This window comes from Mixophyes fleayi, chromosome 12 (genome assembly GCF_038048845.1).
Source record: "Mixophyes fleayi isolate aMixFle1 chromosome 12, aMixFle1.hap1, whole genome shotgun sequence".
Classification (NCBI taxonomy): Eukaryota; Metazoa; Chordata; class Amphibia; order Anura; family Limnodynastidae; genus Mixophyes; species Mixophyes fleayi.
Genome location: NC_134413.1, coordinates 46,532,356 through 46,548,876, shown reverse-complemented (window position 1 = coordinate 46,548,876; position 16,521 = coordinate 46,532,356). Strand labels below are relative to the sequence as shown.

The 16,521-nt window shown below is 37.5% G+C and overlaps 1 protein-coding gene across 13 annotated transcripts in view; it reads right to left on the bottom strand.

Moving 5' to 3' along the window:
* LOC142108458 (gephyrin) overlaps positions 1-8,753 on the bottom strand; it is a 130,199-nt gene extending 121,446 nt beyond the window's left edge. For 7 of the 13 annotated variants that reach the window (XM_075192119.1, XM_075192122.1, XM_075192127.1 and 4 more), the window contains exon 1: positions 8,586-8,752. In XM_075192119.1, coding sequence (XP_075048220.1) covers positions 8,586-8,726 — 141 coding nt within the window. In that variant the 5' untranslated portion in view covers positions 8,727-8,752. Of the gene's footprint in view, positions 1-8,585 lie in introns of all 13 variants that reach the window. The other 6 variants (XM_075192113.1, XM_075192116.1, XM_075192114.1 and 3 more) reach the window with 2 other exon arrangements.
* Between the last annotated feature and the right edge of the window lie 7,768 nt (positions 8,754-16,521).

The window sequence follows — 16,521 nt, the reverse complement described above, 5'->3', positions numbered from 1 at the left end:
CCACTCGGGAAGATTTCCTGCATGTTTAGCTATGTACAAAAAGCCACCAAGTCTAGTGGTGAGTACAATGTAAGCACTTTTCCATTATATGCCATCTGTAAGTTGAACGGAAATCCCCAGCAATATATCAGACCATTCCTGCGGAGTTCATCCATATGGGACTTCAATGATCTTTGTAGCTGCGCGTGCAAGGACAAATCCTGGAAGATCTGTAGTTTGTGCCCATTAAAATCAACTCCATCCAGTTGCTGTGTTCCGAGCATTTATTCCTTTTGTGTGAAATAATGTAGCCTCAGCTTAAGGGCCTTATGGACCCTGACAGATGTGATCTATTCATTAGTAACTTGGTAGAGGATTTCTATACAATACTGATTAAAGCATAAGCCAGGAGTCCCCTGATACAGATATTGTTTTTATGCTATCTGCTGTCTAGCTTTTCCATTCTGTTTTTCAATTATCTAATCTCTGCACCTTAGTTTGAAATTACATCACTCATTTTCTCATGGAGGTCATCAGAGGCCTCTTTCGCCTATTTTAGAGTGGTGAGTAGTGTTGCCAATTGAAAAATGTCAAACTGGATGGTGGCAACTTTATTTCTCATAGTCTCCTTAAGTTTGTTCTGTAAAGTTTGCAAATTCCTTTGGTTATATTGTCTTAATGTGTGAGAGGATGTCACTGATCTCAATACTAACATTTGAGATCAAGCGGTGGTCTGACTCCTCTGACTGCATTAATCACTTTGGCAAATCTAAGTTGGCTTGGGAGTTCTATAGATTATCGCCATTCATAGACCCAGAGCTCAATATTTTTAGGAATTGCTTCACATGACAGAGGAGAGTATAATCCTGGTTTTCCTGCCTTTTTTCTTTGTGCACTCTTTTTGTCTTTTCCCAAGAGGATCAAGTATTGATAACACTTTATTAATGAACTGAGTCAACGTTCGTAGTGGGGTGAAAAGCCGTTGGTCACATTCCCAAATGAGGTGGCCTAAACAGCTTCTGTCATAATGATGGTGTACTTTTAACTTGTTATATAGGCATCCTTGGGTCTGCCAGGTGAAGAATAGATGGTATCCATCTTGTCGAGAAGCCTAGTATGAGTATTTTAGCTGTGATGGAGAGCAACAGGTTAAAGCTGTTGCTGGAGTGCCCAGTTTGTAGACTTTGGTGCTACAAAAAGAGCATCCACCATGTTAGCCTGGGAGGCCATCCTGCCCCAAATCTCCCTTCTTATTCAAAACATATCACTACTGTTTTACAAGTTTCGGATAATTTATAGTTATATACTGTATGCAACGATAGATGTACAACTTATGTACACATATGTTGAGCAATGTCACCCTCTCCCCTGTTCCTCGCTCAGACTGCCTGGTGCCATCATTGACTCTGCCCTCAATTTCACTCCCCATATCCAGTCCCTTGCCCATTCATGTCCATCATCAAAACATTACCAAGATTCACCCTTTCCTCTGCCTGGATGCCACCAAGACTAACATTGATGGTCTTGTCATTCTCCCGTCTTGATTATTGCAATCTTCTAATTTCTGGCTTTCCTGACAAATGTCTGTCCCCCTGAAATCTGTGCTGAATGCGGCATTGTGACTTATCGCTTCTCCTGAAATTCCATTCCTTCCAGAGTACAATTCAAGTTTACTCTCACCTATAAAGCACTCTTTAATGCTTCCCCTTCCTACATCTCCAACCCTGTCAAGAAATACTCCCCTACTCATCATCATCACCATTTATTTATATAGCGCCACTAATTCCGCAGTGCTGTACAGAGAACTCACTCACATCAGTCCCTGCCCCATTGGGGCTTACAGTCTAAATTCCCTAACACACAGACACGCATAGACAGACACGCATAGACAGACACGCATAGACAGACACGCATAGACAGACACGCATAGACAGACACGCACACACACACACAGAGAGATAGACAAATAGACACACAGACTAGGGTCAATTTGTTAGCAGCCAATTAACCTACCAGTATATTTTGTGTGTGGGAGTGTTGGAGGAAACTGGAGCACCTGAAGGAAACCCAAGCACACACGGGGAGAACATACAAACTCCTCACAGATAAGGCCATGGTCCAGAATTGAACTCATGACCCCAGTGCTGTGAGGCAGAAGTGCTAACCACTACGCACCATGCTGCCCCTCGACCACTAGGTTCTGTCAATGACCTACAACTCTCCTAATCACCTATCATCACCTCATATTTCCAGCTTCAGGACTTTGCCCATGCTGCTGCCCACATTTGGAACTTCTTGTCCTGTCCAATTAGACTCGATCCCAAAATCGAATGTTTCAAGTGCTCCCTCAAAACTCACCTTTTCACACTTGCCTACCTGGCCCCATCCTAAGACAATTCCCTCCTCACGCTCCACCTGTCCATTTCACTCCTCCTCTATCGTCTCCATTTACTACTAAGATACAAATATGATATTATCAGGTCTAAACGTGCAAACCATTCTTTAATAGAAGGAGGTGTTGGGGATTTCCAGTGGACCAGTATCACTGGAGATCCCGCTGCACTTCTGAGGTACTTCAAGGTGGATTTTTGTATTGGGAAATGAGCAATTTGATGTTAAGTAGCCAACATTTCGGACAATTGGGTACCTTGGTTCCCACAATCGCCTTGGTGATGGGTAAAACTGTGTCCCAGAAGGGTCCAAGATAATATTATGGATTTTACTAGTAAGACTGAATATAATATCACTTTTAAATCAACTGCTAATAAGGAACAGATTGAATAACTGGATTTGGTTCTAATGGGTAAAGGGACTGAAACGAATACCAAACCAGTCCATACAAACACTTACACTATAAGAGTGGCCATGTAACCAAATGAAATAATAATATTCCCTACTCTCAGTTGTTTCATCAAAACAAAAGGCAGAACTAATGGCACATGTGAAGAACAGGTCTCTATGCCCAAAAGTTTAAATCTAGGGGATATCTTGATACACTCATTTGCTGTTACCAAAACTTAATAGATAGAAATAAATAGTTCTTATAATTATAATATAAAAAATAAATATAAAAAGAAGAATGTTAAAGAAGCGGTTTCCTTCATTACACAATAAAACTGTTGTTAGGTGAGTATTAATAGAATCATTGCTAAGCATTGGGGCATTATTAAAGTAGACCCAATGCTAAATGAATTGCTTCAAAACTAAAACTAATCTCATTTTTAGGAAAGTCACAATTCTCAAGGATATATTGACTCCCATATGTTACGATAGACCCCCAAGAACACTAAGAAAATATTAGGCATTAAATGTTTAGGTTTGTAAGTGTGGACGTTACAACATTACATTTACAAATCTAGTTTCTACAAGTTTTCTGAATTTTAACCACCCCAATGGTCAGAAATTTTGAGAGAGGATTTTGTGATCTGTACTGCAACTTCAGTCTTCATATATACTGGAATACACTTACGGTTATAAATATGCAGGCAAAACCATACTGGTCTACCATCCTGGAATGTCCGGGAGACTCACGAATTTTGGGTAGATTTCCCAGACCCCCGGGAGACCAGGTCTTTTTCCCAGATCTCACCCACTTCCTAGTGAAGTAAGGACGGGGCCTCAATGACGCGATTTGCCATTTTTGCATTTTAATCTGCAGTAAGAAGTTTGGCCCTGTCTTCTCTATCTGAAGGATTTAAGGATATTTTATGTTGTTCTACTCAGCAGCTGGTTCAAGATCTGTTTCGGACTACTATGCACCATGGTGGCACAGTATCCTTGAACTTATTAAGGACATCCAGATAAGCTTTCAATTAAATGTTAGATAATGTGTATTTTTATAGCTTTTATATTAAAAGACTGTTATCATACTACACTATATTGTGGCTTGTTGTTCTTGTTTTTTTTTTCTGTCTCTTGAGAATTTCAAGAATCTGTTTCACCTAGATTAAAAAATACAGCGGACCAAACACTTTAACTACCAGATAAGCCGATTTCTAATTTATATTTGGTACACATTAAGTACTCAAGGGTACTCCATATTTGGATTACTCTTAAGTACTACACTATCAATTTTTCTTGTTTCCTCTGCTTCATTTTACTACACTACAATGGATTTTGGTCATCCAAACAAAGTATTTACAGAGGACTTTGAGAGTATAGTCTCCAGACAAGTCCTATATTTTACAATTATTGGTGCGCATGCACTTTGCACATTTATATGCACTAATTGTACTTACTTATCTTACTACACCTAGTAGGTGTCTGCTCCTTTTCACCTTTTTTTTTATTATAATTCTAATGTAAAATATTATGGGACTGATTCAAAACGCAACGCAAATGTTGTTTTAAAAAAAAACAAAAAAAGAACACTGAATTTGAGCTAAGTTCCGACTATATTCAAATCCGAGCATATCTCAAGATATTTTTCCATTTGAATCTGGGTGGAATGCTCTGTGTACACAGTACTTGCTGTATATTAACAGAAAGAACAGACTACATTATACATATACTGCATCAGCACACATTAAACAATGTATATTATAAAATAAATGAACAACTATTAATATTTATACATTATAAAGATGCTTTCAATGCATACTGTACATACAGGGCCGGATTAACCCGAGGTCTAACTGGGCTATAGCCCAGGGGCCTCGGGCATCCAGGGGGCCCTTCAAAGTCCTCAGCAGCATTATTGATCGGTCCGGGGGCGGGGGCGCCCCCAGCCCGATCAATGCTGCTAAGCACTGTCACTGTAGTCCTCCGTCCCCGGCGCTCAGTAATCTGCTTACTGAGGAGATCTCGCGAATGAACTCTCGCGGGATCTCCTCAGTAAGGAGCTTACAGCGCGCCGGGGACGGAGGACTACAGTGACAGGTAAGCGCTTGGGGGGGGGGGCCTCACGGGGTACGGGGGGGCGGCGGGTGTCTCACATTGGGGGCCTTACGGGGGAATGGAGGCGCCCTTAGCCCAGGGGCCTCCATTCCCTTAATCCGGCCCTGTGTACATACAAAACATTTTTATTTTATATCTTACTTACATACACATGTACTGTGCTATCTAGTGGGGTGGGGTACGGTATCCCGATGCTTGGGATACAGACACCCAGCATTCCTATGGAAAAAAAAAACCGAATAGTATAGTGACAAGATTAATGAAAATATTCACTTACCTTCACAGCAACGGCATGGAACTCCGAAGAGTCTGTTATACAACGGCTGGTAATTCCGAAGATGCTGCATGTCAGCGCTGGATTGCGATGTCTGGTAAATAACGGAAGTTTGGTGCAGCCTAACCCTAACCGTATGATTAACATACCTCTTTAAATGTCTACGTAGACGTCACAAACCAGAGCCGACATGCAGCATCTTCGGAATTACCAGCCGTCGCATAACAGACTCTTTGGAAATCAACGCAGCCGCTGTGAAGGTAAGTGTATATTTATAACATCTCGTCATTTTACTACTCGTTTTAATTTTGTAGGAATAGTGGGTGTCGGTATCCCAAGCATCGGGATACCGATTACCACCGATCTAGTGGCACACATAAGTGTAGTTTTTGAAACTGTGCCATGACTGTCATCACTATCAGTCAGTACTTATTCCTTGCCTGTAGCTGGTGCAAATGATACAGGTGAAAATAAGCACACTTACGAGAAACTCAGGATTTGAATCGCCTGCATCTCCGTCTGAAGGCCCTTATTGTACCTGGCCTAGATTAGTTCAACTCTTCCTTACCCCGTTCCGCCTCTCAAGTCGGTGACTGTCCTAATTGTCATTTGCATTCACACACGTATTGCATGCACTTACCTTCATTGGCGTAAGACCCATTTCTGAGCATGCGAAGAGCTATTTCACGCAAGATACGCTATGCACATGGACGTCCGTCCGAACATGAATCAGGCCATATGTTCAGTTACTAAGCCAATTTTTCAATCTTTGTAATACACAGGTTACATCAAACAACTTATTTTCTATGGCTGTGCCCAGTGGTGAATTAAGATTATGTTGTGCCCTGAGCAGTATTCAAACTAAATAGCCTATACACCTGCTTTATACTGACACCTAAACCTTGATACCATTCCATACAGTTCCGTGCGTGTATTTGTGAGTGTTACTAATTGCTTTTATACAGAAGGATCGTTGCATTTTGAGTCATTGAATTATAATTACAACTACCAAATGTAAAGAGAATACGTATTTCCGTTTGAAGAGCTCAGTAGAACAATTAAAACATATACTATACCAAGAATGCATATATTGAATAGGGAATTCTGCAACTTCTGATACATTCCAGTTTTATAGAAAAGCTTCATTTATTTGCATCAAATTTATGAAAAAATTATATTTCAATTTATTGTAGTTTTACAATTGATAGCTTCAATCGTGTAAATAGAAATTAAAAATCTATTATACAGATGACTTTATTAACTTATAAAGAATAAGTAAAACCCTACTTACATGTTTCATATATATATGTTCTATTAAGGCTCACAATTTATACACAGTTTTGCAGTTATCTGTGTAATGAATGTCTCCTGTACAGAAATAAGTTATGCCTGGTGACAGATAGTTAATGGTAAAATACCTCTGCTTTCACATACTATCTCATTCCTCAGTGGAGTACAATTATCAGATTTTGAAAGCTAACCAAATATTAGATCAAGACTTTCCAGAGGTTAAACCACTGACCCAAAATAAGGCCTTGCATGGCTTGAGGGAAAGAAATCTGATCACTTCTGGTTAGTAGCACATACATGTAAGTATAACTGTGTATGACTGTATACATTGTCAATTATAGATGGGGATGGAGAGAACACGAAATAGAATGTACATATGCAATATCAAAATATTCATCTTTGGGAACCAAATATATTTTTTCAGTTTATAGTCAAAGAAGATCTTGAACCTGTAGCGGTTGTCTGACAATCCCTTTTATTACTGTATGAGCCCTCCTTTGTGATAATGGCACATTAAAATAGAACCTTTGGCTATCAGAGGACTTTTCAAGTTTTTGGTTAATGCTATATGACACAAGCATTGATAATACAATCATCACATGTCGAGCTTATATGCATCAAATAAGAGATTTAAACATATTAGAAAAGCAATATTTGTTTCTAGAAAACAATTGTAAGGAATTATTAGAACTTTTTATTTTTCTCTACTGTTGCTGGGTCTATATAGAAGACGACAAGGCTGCAACGTCTAAATTAGAACCTAAACAGAACCAAACATCCAGTGGACACAACACTATTGGGCCAGTATTATTCCAGTGCTTATAAAGTTCTGGAATACACATACATTTGTTTAAACTGTAAATAATGATGTGATACAGTGCAGTATATTTATGACATTGGAACTAATTTCATATTTTCCATAGGATACCTGTTTTCTGGTGACCAGTGGTTGGCATTAAAACTTTCTACTGGGGGCAACAAGCACAAAAGGCTTTACAACTGATTGTTGGGGTTAGATTGTTTGTTTTTAGGAGTAACAAAAATATAGCTAAGGTGGCTTAAAAATGAAAGCAGTTCATAGAAAAGTTCAATTATATTCTGATCCTGATCAAACTCTAAAATGTGTATATATATATATATATATATATATATATATATTTATCAATTTTGCTACTAGTCTACATCTTTCATGATTCTTACCTAGCAGCTGCATTGCGGAGGGGTGACAATCTCAATTATGAGTTTATTGAGACTAATAACTATTTATAAACGCATTGTCGGGAGCTACATATGAAAATTTAGCCATAACTGTTTTCAATAGCTTCTTTTATTATTATCATTTATTTGTTAGGCACCACAAGGTATCTGCAGCGCTGCACACAGTACTAACAGTAGACTATGCAGGGCGAAACCATACAGAACAATGCACAAAAAGTACCAATACTTCAGAAACTCCGGCCAGTCATATGCAGTAAAGACGGAGCGGAAGAACAGGTATGGAGACAGGAGGGGAGGGGGCCCTGCTCATGCGAGCTTACAGCCTAAGGAAGGGTAAACAGACCAGGCACAAGAGGAGCCAGTTGAGGCAAGAGGAGAGAAGGGAGGATGAGCTAAAGGGAGGAGATGGGGGTTAAGTAGATGGTTGGTAGGCTTTGAGGAAGAGGTGAGTTTTGAGTGCACGTTTGAAGGAGCACAGAGTAGGAGAGAGACGGATGGAATGAGGGAGGTCGTTCCAGAGAAGGGGGGCTGCACGGGAAAAGTCTTGGATTCTGGAGTGGGAAAAGGTGACAAGAGTGGAGGAGAGGCGGCGGTCATTGGCCGAGCGCAGGGAGCGGGCAGGAGTGTGAATGGAGAGGAGGTTAGAGATATAAGGGGCAGTAGAGTTGGAGTTTTAAGCATGGAACTTTTAAGAGTAATTTCACATGTAACAATAGCGAGTCAGTAGGGGCATTACAATGTACCATTTTCAATTGTCCTTTTAACAAAGGTATCTTCGTGCTTGTTCAGTAACTTAGAACGTAACTGCATAAATATTCATGAAGACCAAACAAAATGCAGCCTCCTATTATGCTTAATATCTAAAAACTGTATGGTACTGTACACACCTGCTGACTTTAACAACAACTACAGATTGGCATCTACTTACTTTTGGCGTTGGACAGGAAGCGGTAGAAAGTCTTGACGTAGCCTGCGCCCGGGGTGATTCAGAAGGAGTGGTACTGAGTGATGCAGTGTCTCGTGGAAGTACCTGCACCCCACGAGAGATAATAGAATCTGGAATCTGCATTTTAAAATAGATAAAATTAGGAAACTGTTGGTTTGGTTTAAAATCTATACTACTGCTATATTGCTACATATGTTCATAATCATGTTCTCTACAGAACTATAGTAAGTTATCTTCAGCAATGTAGCAAATGACAAACTTTAGATTTACTGATGGTACAGCCTAACATAGTAACATAGTTGATGAGGTTGAAAAAAGACACCAGTCCATCAAGTTCAACCTATTTTGGATCTCCTGCGATCCTGCACTTATATTTGAAATTAATCCAGAGTAGGCAACCGCCCATCTGTTTCAATTTTGAAAATCCCCCCAGACTCAATATTGCAATCCAATTTTTACCCTATATCTACTACTATCCTTTATTTTAAATTAACGGTCGTATCCCTGGATACACCTTTCCGCTAAAAATTTGTCTAACCCTTTCTTAAACATATCTATTGAATCTGCCATCACAACCTTCCCTGGCAATGAATTCCATATCTTGACTGCCCTTACTGTAAAGAACCCCTTCCTTTGCTGGTTGTGAAATTTCCTCTCCTCTAACCTTAGGGGATGACCACGTGTCCTGTGTATGGTCCTTGGGGTAAAAAGTTCCCATGAAAGCTCTCTGTATTGACCCCTAATGTATTTGTACATAGTAATCATATCTCCCCTTAGACGCCTCTTTTCTAAAGTAAACATGCCTAAACTGGCTAACCTTTCCTCATAACTTAATGACTCCATACCCTTTATCAATTTTGTCGCCCTTCTCTGAACCCTTTCTAGTTCCAAATTATCTTTTTTATAGAGTGGTGCCCAGAACTGTACTGCATATTCAAGATGAGGTCTTACCAATGATTTATACAGTGGCAAAATTACACTGTCTTCCCTTGCATCTATGCCCCTTTTTATGCATGCCAATACTTTGTTTGCCCTTGCAGCTGCTGCTTGACATTGAGCACTATTGCTAAGTCTACTGTCTACGAGCACTCCCAAATCCTTTTCCATTATAGATTCTCCCAAATTAATTCCATTTAATTTATAGATTGCGTTCTTGTTTTTGATCCCTGAAGGCATAACCTTACATTTATCTGTGTTAAACCTCATATTCCATTTAGCCGCCCAATCCTCCAGTTTATTTAAGTCTCTCTGTAGAGAAGCTACATCTTGCTCTGATTTTATTACCTTACAGAGTTTAGTGTCATCTGCAAAAATAGAAACTTTACTCTCTAAACCATCACCAAGGTCATTAATAAATATATTAAAAAGGAGTGGTCCCAGCACGGAACCTTGAGGTACTCCACTTAAGACCTTTGACCAATTAGAAAATGTTCCATTTATCACAACTCTCTGTTCCCTATTCTCTAACCAGTTTTCGATCCAAGTACAAATTTTGATTTCTAGACCCAGTTCCCTTATTTTGTAAACCAACCTCTTGTGTGGCACTGTATCAAAGGCCTTTGCAAAATCTAAGTAGACCACGTCTACTGTCCTGCCCTGGTCTAAGTTCCCACTAACTTCCTCGTATAAACTAATTAGATTAGTTTGACATGACCTATCCCTCACAAATCCATGTTGATTCCCACTAATAATTTTATTGCATACCAAGTAATCCTGAATACTGTCCCTTAAAATACCTTCCAGTAGTTTCCCCACTATTGATGTCAGGCTTACAGGTCTATAATTCTCTGGTTGTGATCTCGTCCCCTTTTTAAACAACGGCACCACATCTGCTATTCGCCAATCCCTTGGTACTGAGCCTGATGAGATTGAATGTCTGAAAATTAAGAATAGCGGTCTAGCTATTTCCAAATTTAACTCCATAAGGTCCCTTGGGTGTATGCCATCTGGACCTGGAGCTTTATTTATCTTAATATTCTTCAGTCGCCTTTGGACTTCTTCCTCTGACAACCAAGTATTAATTAATGGCATGGTTTCATTTCCATTTTTATGTATTACTCCTGCCATTTGTTCCTCTCTGGTAAATACTGAAGAAAAGAACGTGTTTAATATCTCTGCTTTTTCCTTAGTATCATTTATCAATTCACCCATCTCACTTCTTAGGGGTCCTATATTATCTTTTTTAATCCTTTTGCCATTTATATACTTAAAAAACTTTTTGGGGTTTGTCTTACTTTCTTTTGCAACGTGCCTTTCATTTTCTAATTTAGCCAATCTAATTTCCTTTTTGCATGTTTTATTACATTCCTTGTACCTATGGAAGGACTCCTCTGACCCTTCAGACTTAAACAATTTAAATGCACGCTTCTTCCTTTGCATTTCTTCCCTTACCTTTTTATTTAGTCACATTGGTTTAGACTTAATTCTTTTACATTTATTTCCCATAGGAATGAACTTATACGTGTATGTTTCCAACAACATTTTAAAGACAGCCCACATTTCTTCCGTATTTTTTCCTTCAAAGGCTTTGTCCCAGTCTATGCTCTTTATAGACTCCTTTAGCATATTAAAATTTGCCTTTTTAAAGTTTAAAGTCCTAGTTGATCCCTTATACTGTTGTTTCTGGAAACTAATTTCAAATGAGACCATATTATGATCACTGTTTCCCAAGTGCTCCTTTACTTGAATATTTGATATTACGTCTACATTGTTTGTTATTACTAGGTCCAGTATAGTTCGGTTCCTAGTTGGTTCCTCAACTAATTGGGACATGTAATAGTCTTTTAGCGTGCTCAGAAACCTATTTCCCCTAGCTGTACCGCAGGTCTCAGTACTCCAATCAATGTCCGGATAATTAAAATCCCCCATAATTAAAATTTGACCTAGTTGTGTAGCCTTTTCAATTTGCTGTAGAAGTTGGGCTTCCTCAATCGTACTAATATCTGGCGGTTTATAGCATATCCCTATCAGAAACTTCTCTGAACTTTTTCCTCCGCTGGATATTTCCACCCACAATGCCTCTATATTATCACCAATATTCTCGTATATAACTTCCTGAATACTTGGTTTTAATTCTGGCTTAATATAAAGACATACTCCTCCTCCCCTTTTATTTACCCTATCCCTCCTGAAGAGAGAATAGCCTTCCAAGTTGACTGCCCAGTCATGTGTATCATCCCACCAGGTCTCAGTAATACCTATAATATCATACTGCTCATTCATTGCTACTAGTTCTAACTCCCCCATTTTACCTGTCAGGCTTCTTGCATTTGCAAGCATACACTTAAGTCTATTGCCTCCCTTAGGTATTTCTTTTTGCCTGCTGTTGTTACCAATTAGTCTGAGTTCTGAGTGATCTACTAAAATAATGGTGGCTACTTTTGCAGTTGTGAAAAAAATTGCTGAAGAAATTAAATGCAATATTATTACTCTCAATAAAATTGAATTTAGAAGGACCTGATAGGTAAACAAGTACAATGCCAGAATGAATAAGTGCTGTAAGGCGTACACTAATTTAAATACATACACATAAAGCAGATGTATAATCACTATGCATGATATTCTCAAATGTGCTCTCTCACACTCAAACATCTGATATTCAAAACATAAAAATATTTATGAAATAAACAAGACTATATTCATGAAAATCACATTTAAAAGTTTTTACAAAAACTTTAAATTAAATTCATCAAAATATACACCCTCCATTAACAGGGCTTTATCTACCCATCTAGGGCACAGGAGCACAGGCCTAGAGCAGCAATGTGTCTTCATAATTATTTTTGCTATCTGCGAAGACAACACAAATGGACATTACTGCTAGCGGGTAGGAACACCACTTTAAAAACAGTCTATAAATACATACACACACACACACACACACACACACACCATACTTGCCAACTCTCCCGGAATGTCCGGGAGACTCCCGCATTTTGCGAGAGTCTCCCGGACTCCCGGGCGAGTGTGGCAATCTCCCGAATTCTGCCCACTTCACTAGGAAGTGCCCACTTCCTAGTGAAGTGGGCAGAATTAGATCCCAAACGCCGCGATTCCCGATGAATCGCGGCGTTTAGCCCCGCCCCCCGCTGTCAAATGACGCAATTTGCGTCATGACGTCACAGGGGGCGGGTCCGAAATGACGCGATTTTGGCCGCCCCGCCCCCTCACGCCCCCCTCCACTGGCTGGCTCCCGGAAGAGAGCTGAAGAAAGTAGGTAAGTATGACACACACACGTGTGTGTATGCATTGTATTTACATACGTTACTTATTACAGCTCTAATATTATCTATTTAAAATATTGATTTGTTTTACAGTTAGGTGGGCCAGTACACCTGGCAAACTGTAATGCAGGTGTCCTAAGGCGAGCTCAGGGAGGACAGAAACCTCCCGCTGAGCAGAAGGGCCCAAATTTCAAAAGCCTAGAGGGGGCAATAAGATTTCCTGTAAAAAAAACATTGCCTTCATTTATAGATACACCCCATGCACCATAGCTGTCAGAAACAAACCAAAACAAAGCACTAATTACATAATACAATGAAACCTCCATGTGATAAAAATTAGGATGCAGACAGAGCATATTATGAGCCAGAGTGTTTATCTATAGAAGTCCATACACCCTATTACCGTAAAAGAATTTACTCCAAATGCCAGATGGACCCAGCAAGCAAACAGCTGGCTGCATTTCTGGCCTCTCTCTCCATTTAAAGTCAGTACATTGAATATTAAATGTGTGTATTAAGATCCCGATCAACAGCTGATTTTAAAGAATGTACAGACTAGTCTATATCAATCTAGTCTCTTGGTGAAAACGTAACCTAAAATGGACAGTTTTGAAGTAGAGAAAAGAGTATTTTTACTTTAAAAAGAATTGGAGGTGGGATTTTCAGTACAAAACACGACTAGCTGAAATGTATGTAAGCTGGGTACACACTACAGAAAATTTCTCCAGATGCGACATTGTTAACAATTTTACCAACAAGCTTTCTGTATAGTGTACGTTCGGCAACCCCGTTCACAACTGTTCACTTGCAACGATTTATTGCAATATGAGGGGTACTCAAAAGAAACCGTAATTAACTTCGGTCATGTTCAAAGTACTCTCCACTTAAATCAATACATCCAAACACTTTATCCATTGCTCAAAACATTTTTATAAGCTCATCGTTGTTGATGCCTTTCAGTACTTATGTCAATTTATTTTTCCCCTTTTTAATATCAGCAAAATGTTTTCGCCTAGTCTTTTTTTCTTCCGAGGAAACAAAAAAAAGTCGCACGGGGCAAGATAGGGTGAGGCAAAGGTGTCATGTCGTTTATGGCTAAAAATTGCTTGACACTCAGCGCAGGTACGTTGTCATGATGGAAAAAGCAGCCACAAATTGAAACGCTTTTCCGTCAAAACGTGACCTTTTCAAAACCTTCAAATGAAATCTTTGGTTGACTGTTTGACCCTAGGGTACACATTCTGAATGCAAAATTCCTCTCACATCAATGAAACAAATCAGCATTGTTTTCACATTTGACTTCACTTGTCGTGATTTTGTGGGACGAGGAGAAGTGGGAGTTTTCCATTGGCTGGATTGCGGTTTTGTTTCTGGATCGTAACCGTAGCACAGATTCATCTCCTGTTATGACTTTGGAAAAGAAATCAGGGTCGGCCAAGTGTTCCTTTAAAGCACGGCATGCAGTCAGATGATTGTCTCTCTGGTCAGCGGTGAGCCCGTGGTGCACAAATTTACTTGTTTCATGCCCAAGTCCTTGGTTAAAATTCGCTGACAGGAACTTCATGAAATCTCCGTCAACTCCACGAGTTCATCAATGGCCCGACGGCGATGTTCCAGAAAGGCTTGATAAATTTTCGTCACATTTTCCTCTATTCGGGTGGTCGAAGGACTTTTGGAACGAGGTTTATTGTCAATTGACATCTCACCTCGTTTGAAACAGGAGAACCATTTGTAAACTTGTGTTTTACTCATGACAGCTTCCTTGAAAGCTGTTTATAGTATAACAACTCTTCCTGCCGCATTTTTTCCCCAAAAGGAAACAAAACTTCACAGCAGTATGTTGTTCGTGTGAATCAGAAAAAGATTGAAAGAAATCATTGACAACAAACAAGCTCTGGAGTCAAACGCTACCTTCCCCTGGCAACGTCGGCGGGCATACTGTTTCAGAATGGTTCCGCAAACATTTACCTAGCGGCGGAAGCCTGTACTACAAGTGGTCAGCCCTCTAGAACACTATTCCGGTTTCTTTTGGGTACTCCCTCGATAATGTCCACATCAAATAAATGAAAAGCTTGTGCTTTTTTGTTTCTCGCAATGGCAAGAACACTGCAAACAGTGAACCGGAGGGAAAGAAGAAGAAACAATTGGACGGGAGAGACCAAACAGTGGTTCCAGAGGAGAGACTCCTTTTCACATGCCCCTGCTACAGGAGATAGGGGACAACAATCCAGATGACTTCAGGAATTTCCTGCAGATGAATGATCCCACATTCCAGGAGCTGCTCCAGCTTGTCACTCCACTCATCCAGAAGGAGGACACTCATTTAAGGAGACCTATATCAGCAAAGCAGAGACTGGTTGCTACCCTACGATATATGGTCACAGGGGGAGACCTGTGAGGCTATCATAAAAGTTATGCATGGACAATATAGGAAGGTTAGTGATATATATATATATATATATATATATATATATATATATATATATATATATACATATATATATATATATATACATATATATATATATATACATATATATACATATATACATATATATACATACATATACATATATATACATACATACATATGTATACATACATATATATACATACATATGTATACATACATATATATAATATACATACATATATAATATATACATACATATACATATATATATACATATATACATACATATATATACATACATACATATGTATACATACATATATACATACATATGTATACATACATATATATATATACATACATATATATATATACATACATATACATATATATACATATATACATACATATATATATATATATATACATACATATATATATATATATATACATACATATATATAATATATATATATATACATACATATCATATATATATATATACATATATAATATACTATATATATATATATACATACATATATATATATATATATAATATACATATATATATATATACTATATATATATATATATATACATACATATAATATATATATATATATATACATACATATATCATACATATATATATATATATACATACATATATACATACTATATATATATATACATATATATATACATATATATATATATATATACATACATAATATATATATATATATATATATATATACATATATATATATATAAATATAATATATATATATATATATATATACATATATATATATATATATATATATACATATATATATATATATTAAATATATATATATATATATACATATATAATATATATATATATATATATACATATACATATATACTATATATATACATATACATACTATATATATATATATACATATACATACATATATATATATACATATACATACATATATATATATACATATACATACATATATATATATACATATACATAATATATATATATACATATACATACATATATATATATACATATACATACATATATATATATACATATACATACATATATATATATACATATACATACATATATATATATAATACATACATAATATATATACTATATACATACATATATATATATATATAACATACATATATATACATACATATAATATACTATACATACATTATATATACATTACATATATATATCATACATATATATACATATATACAT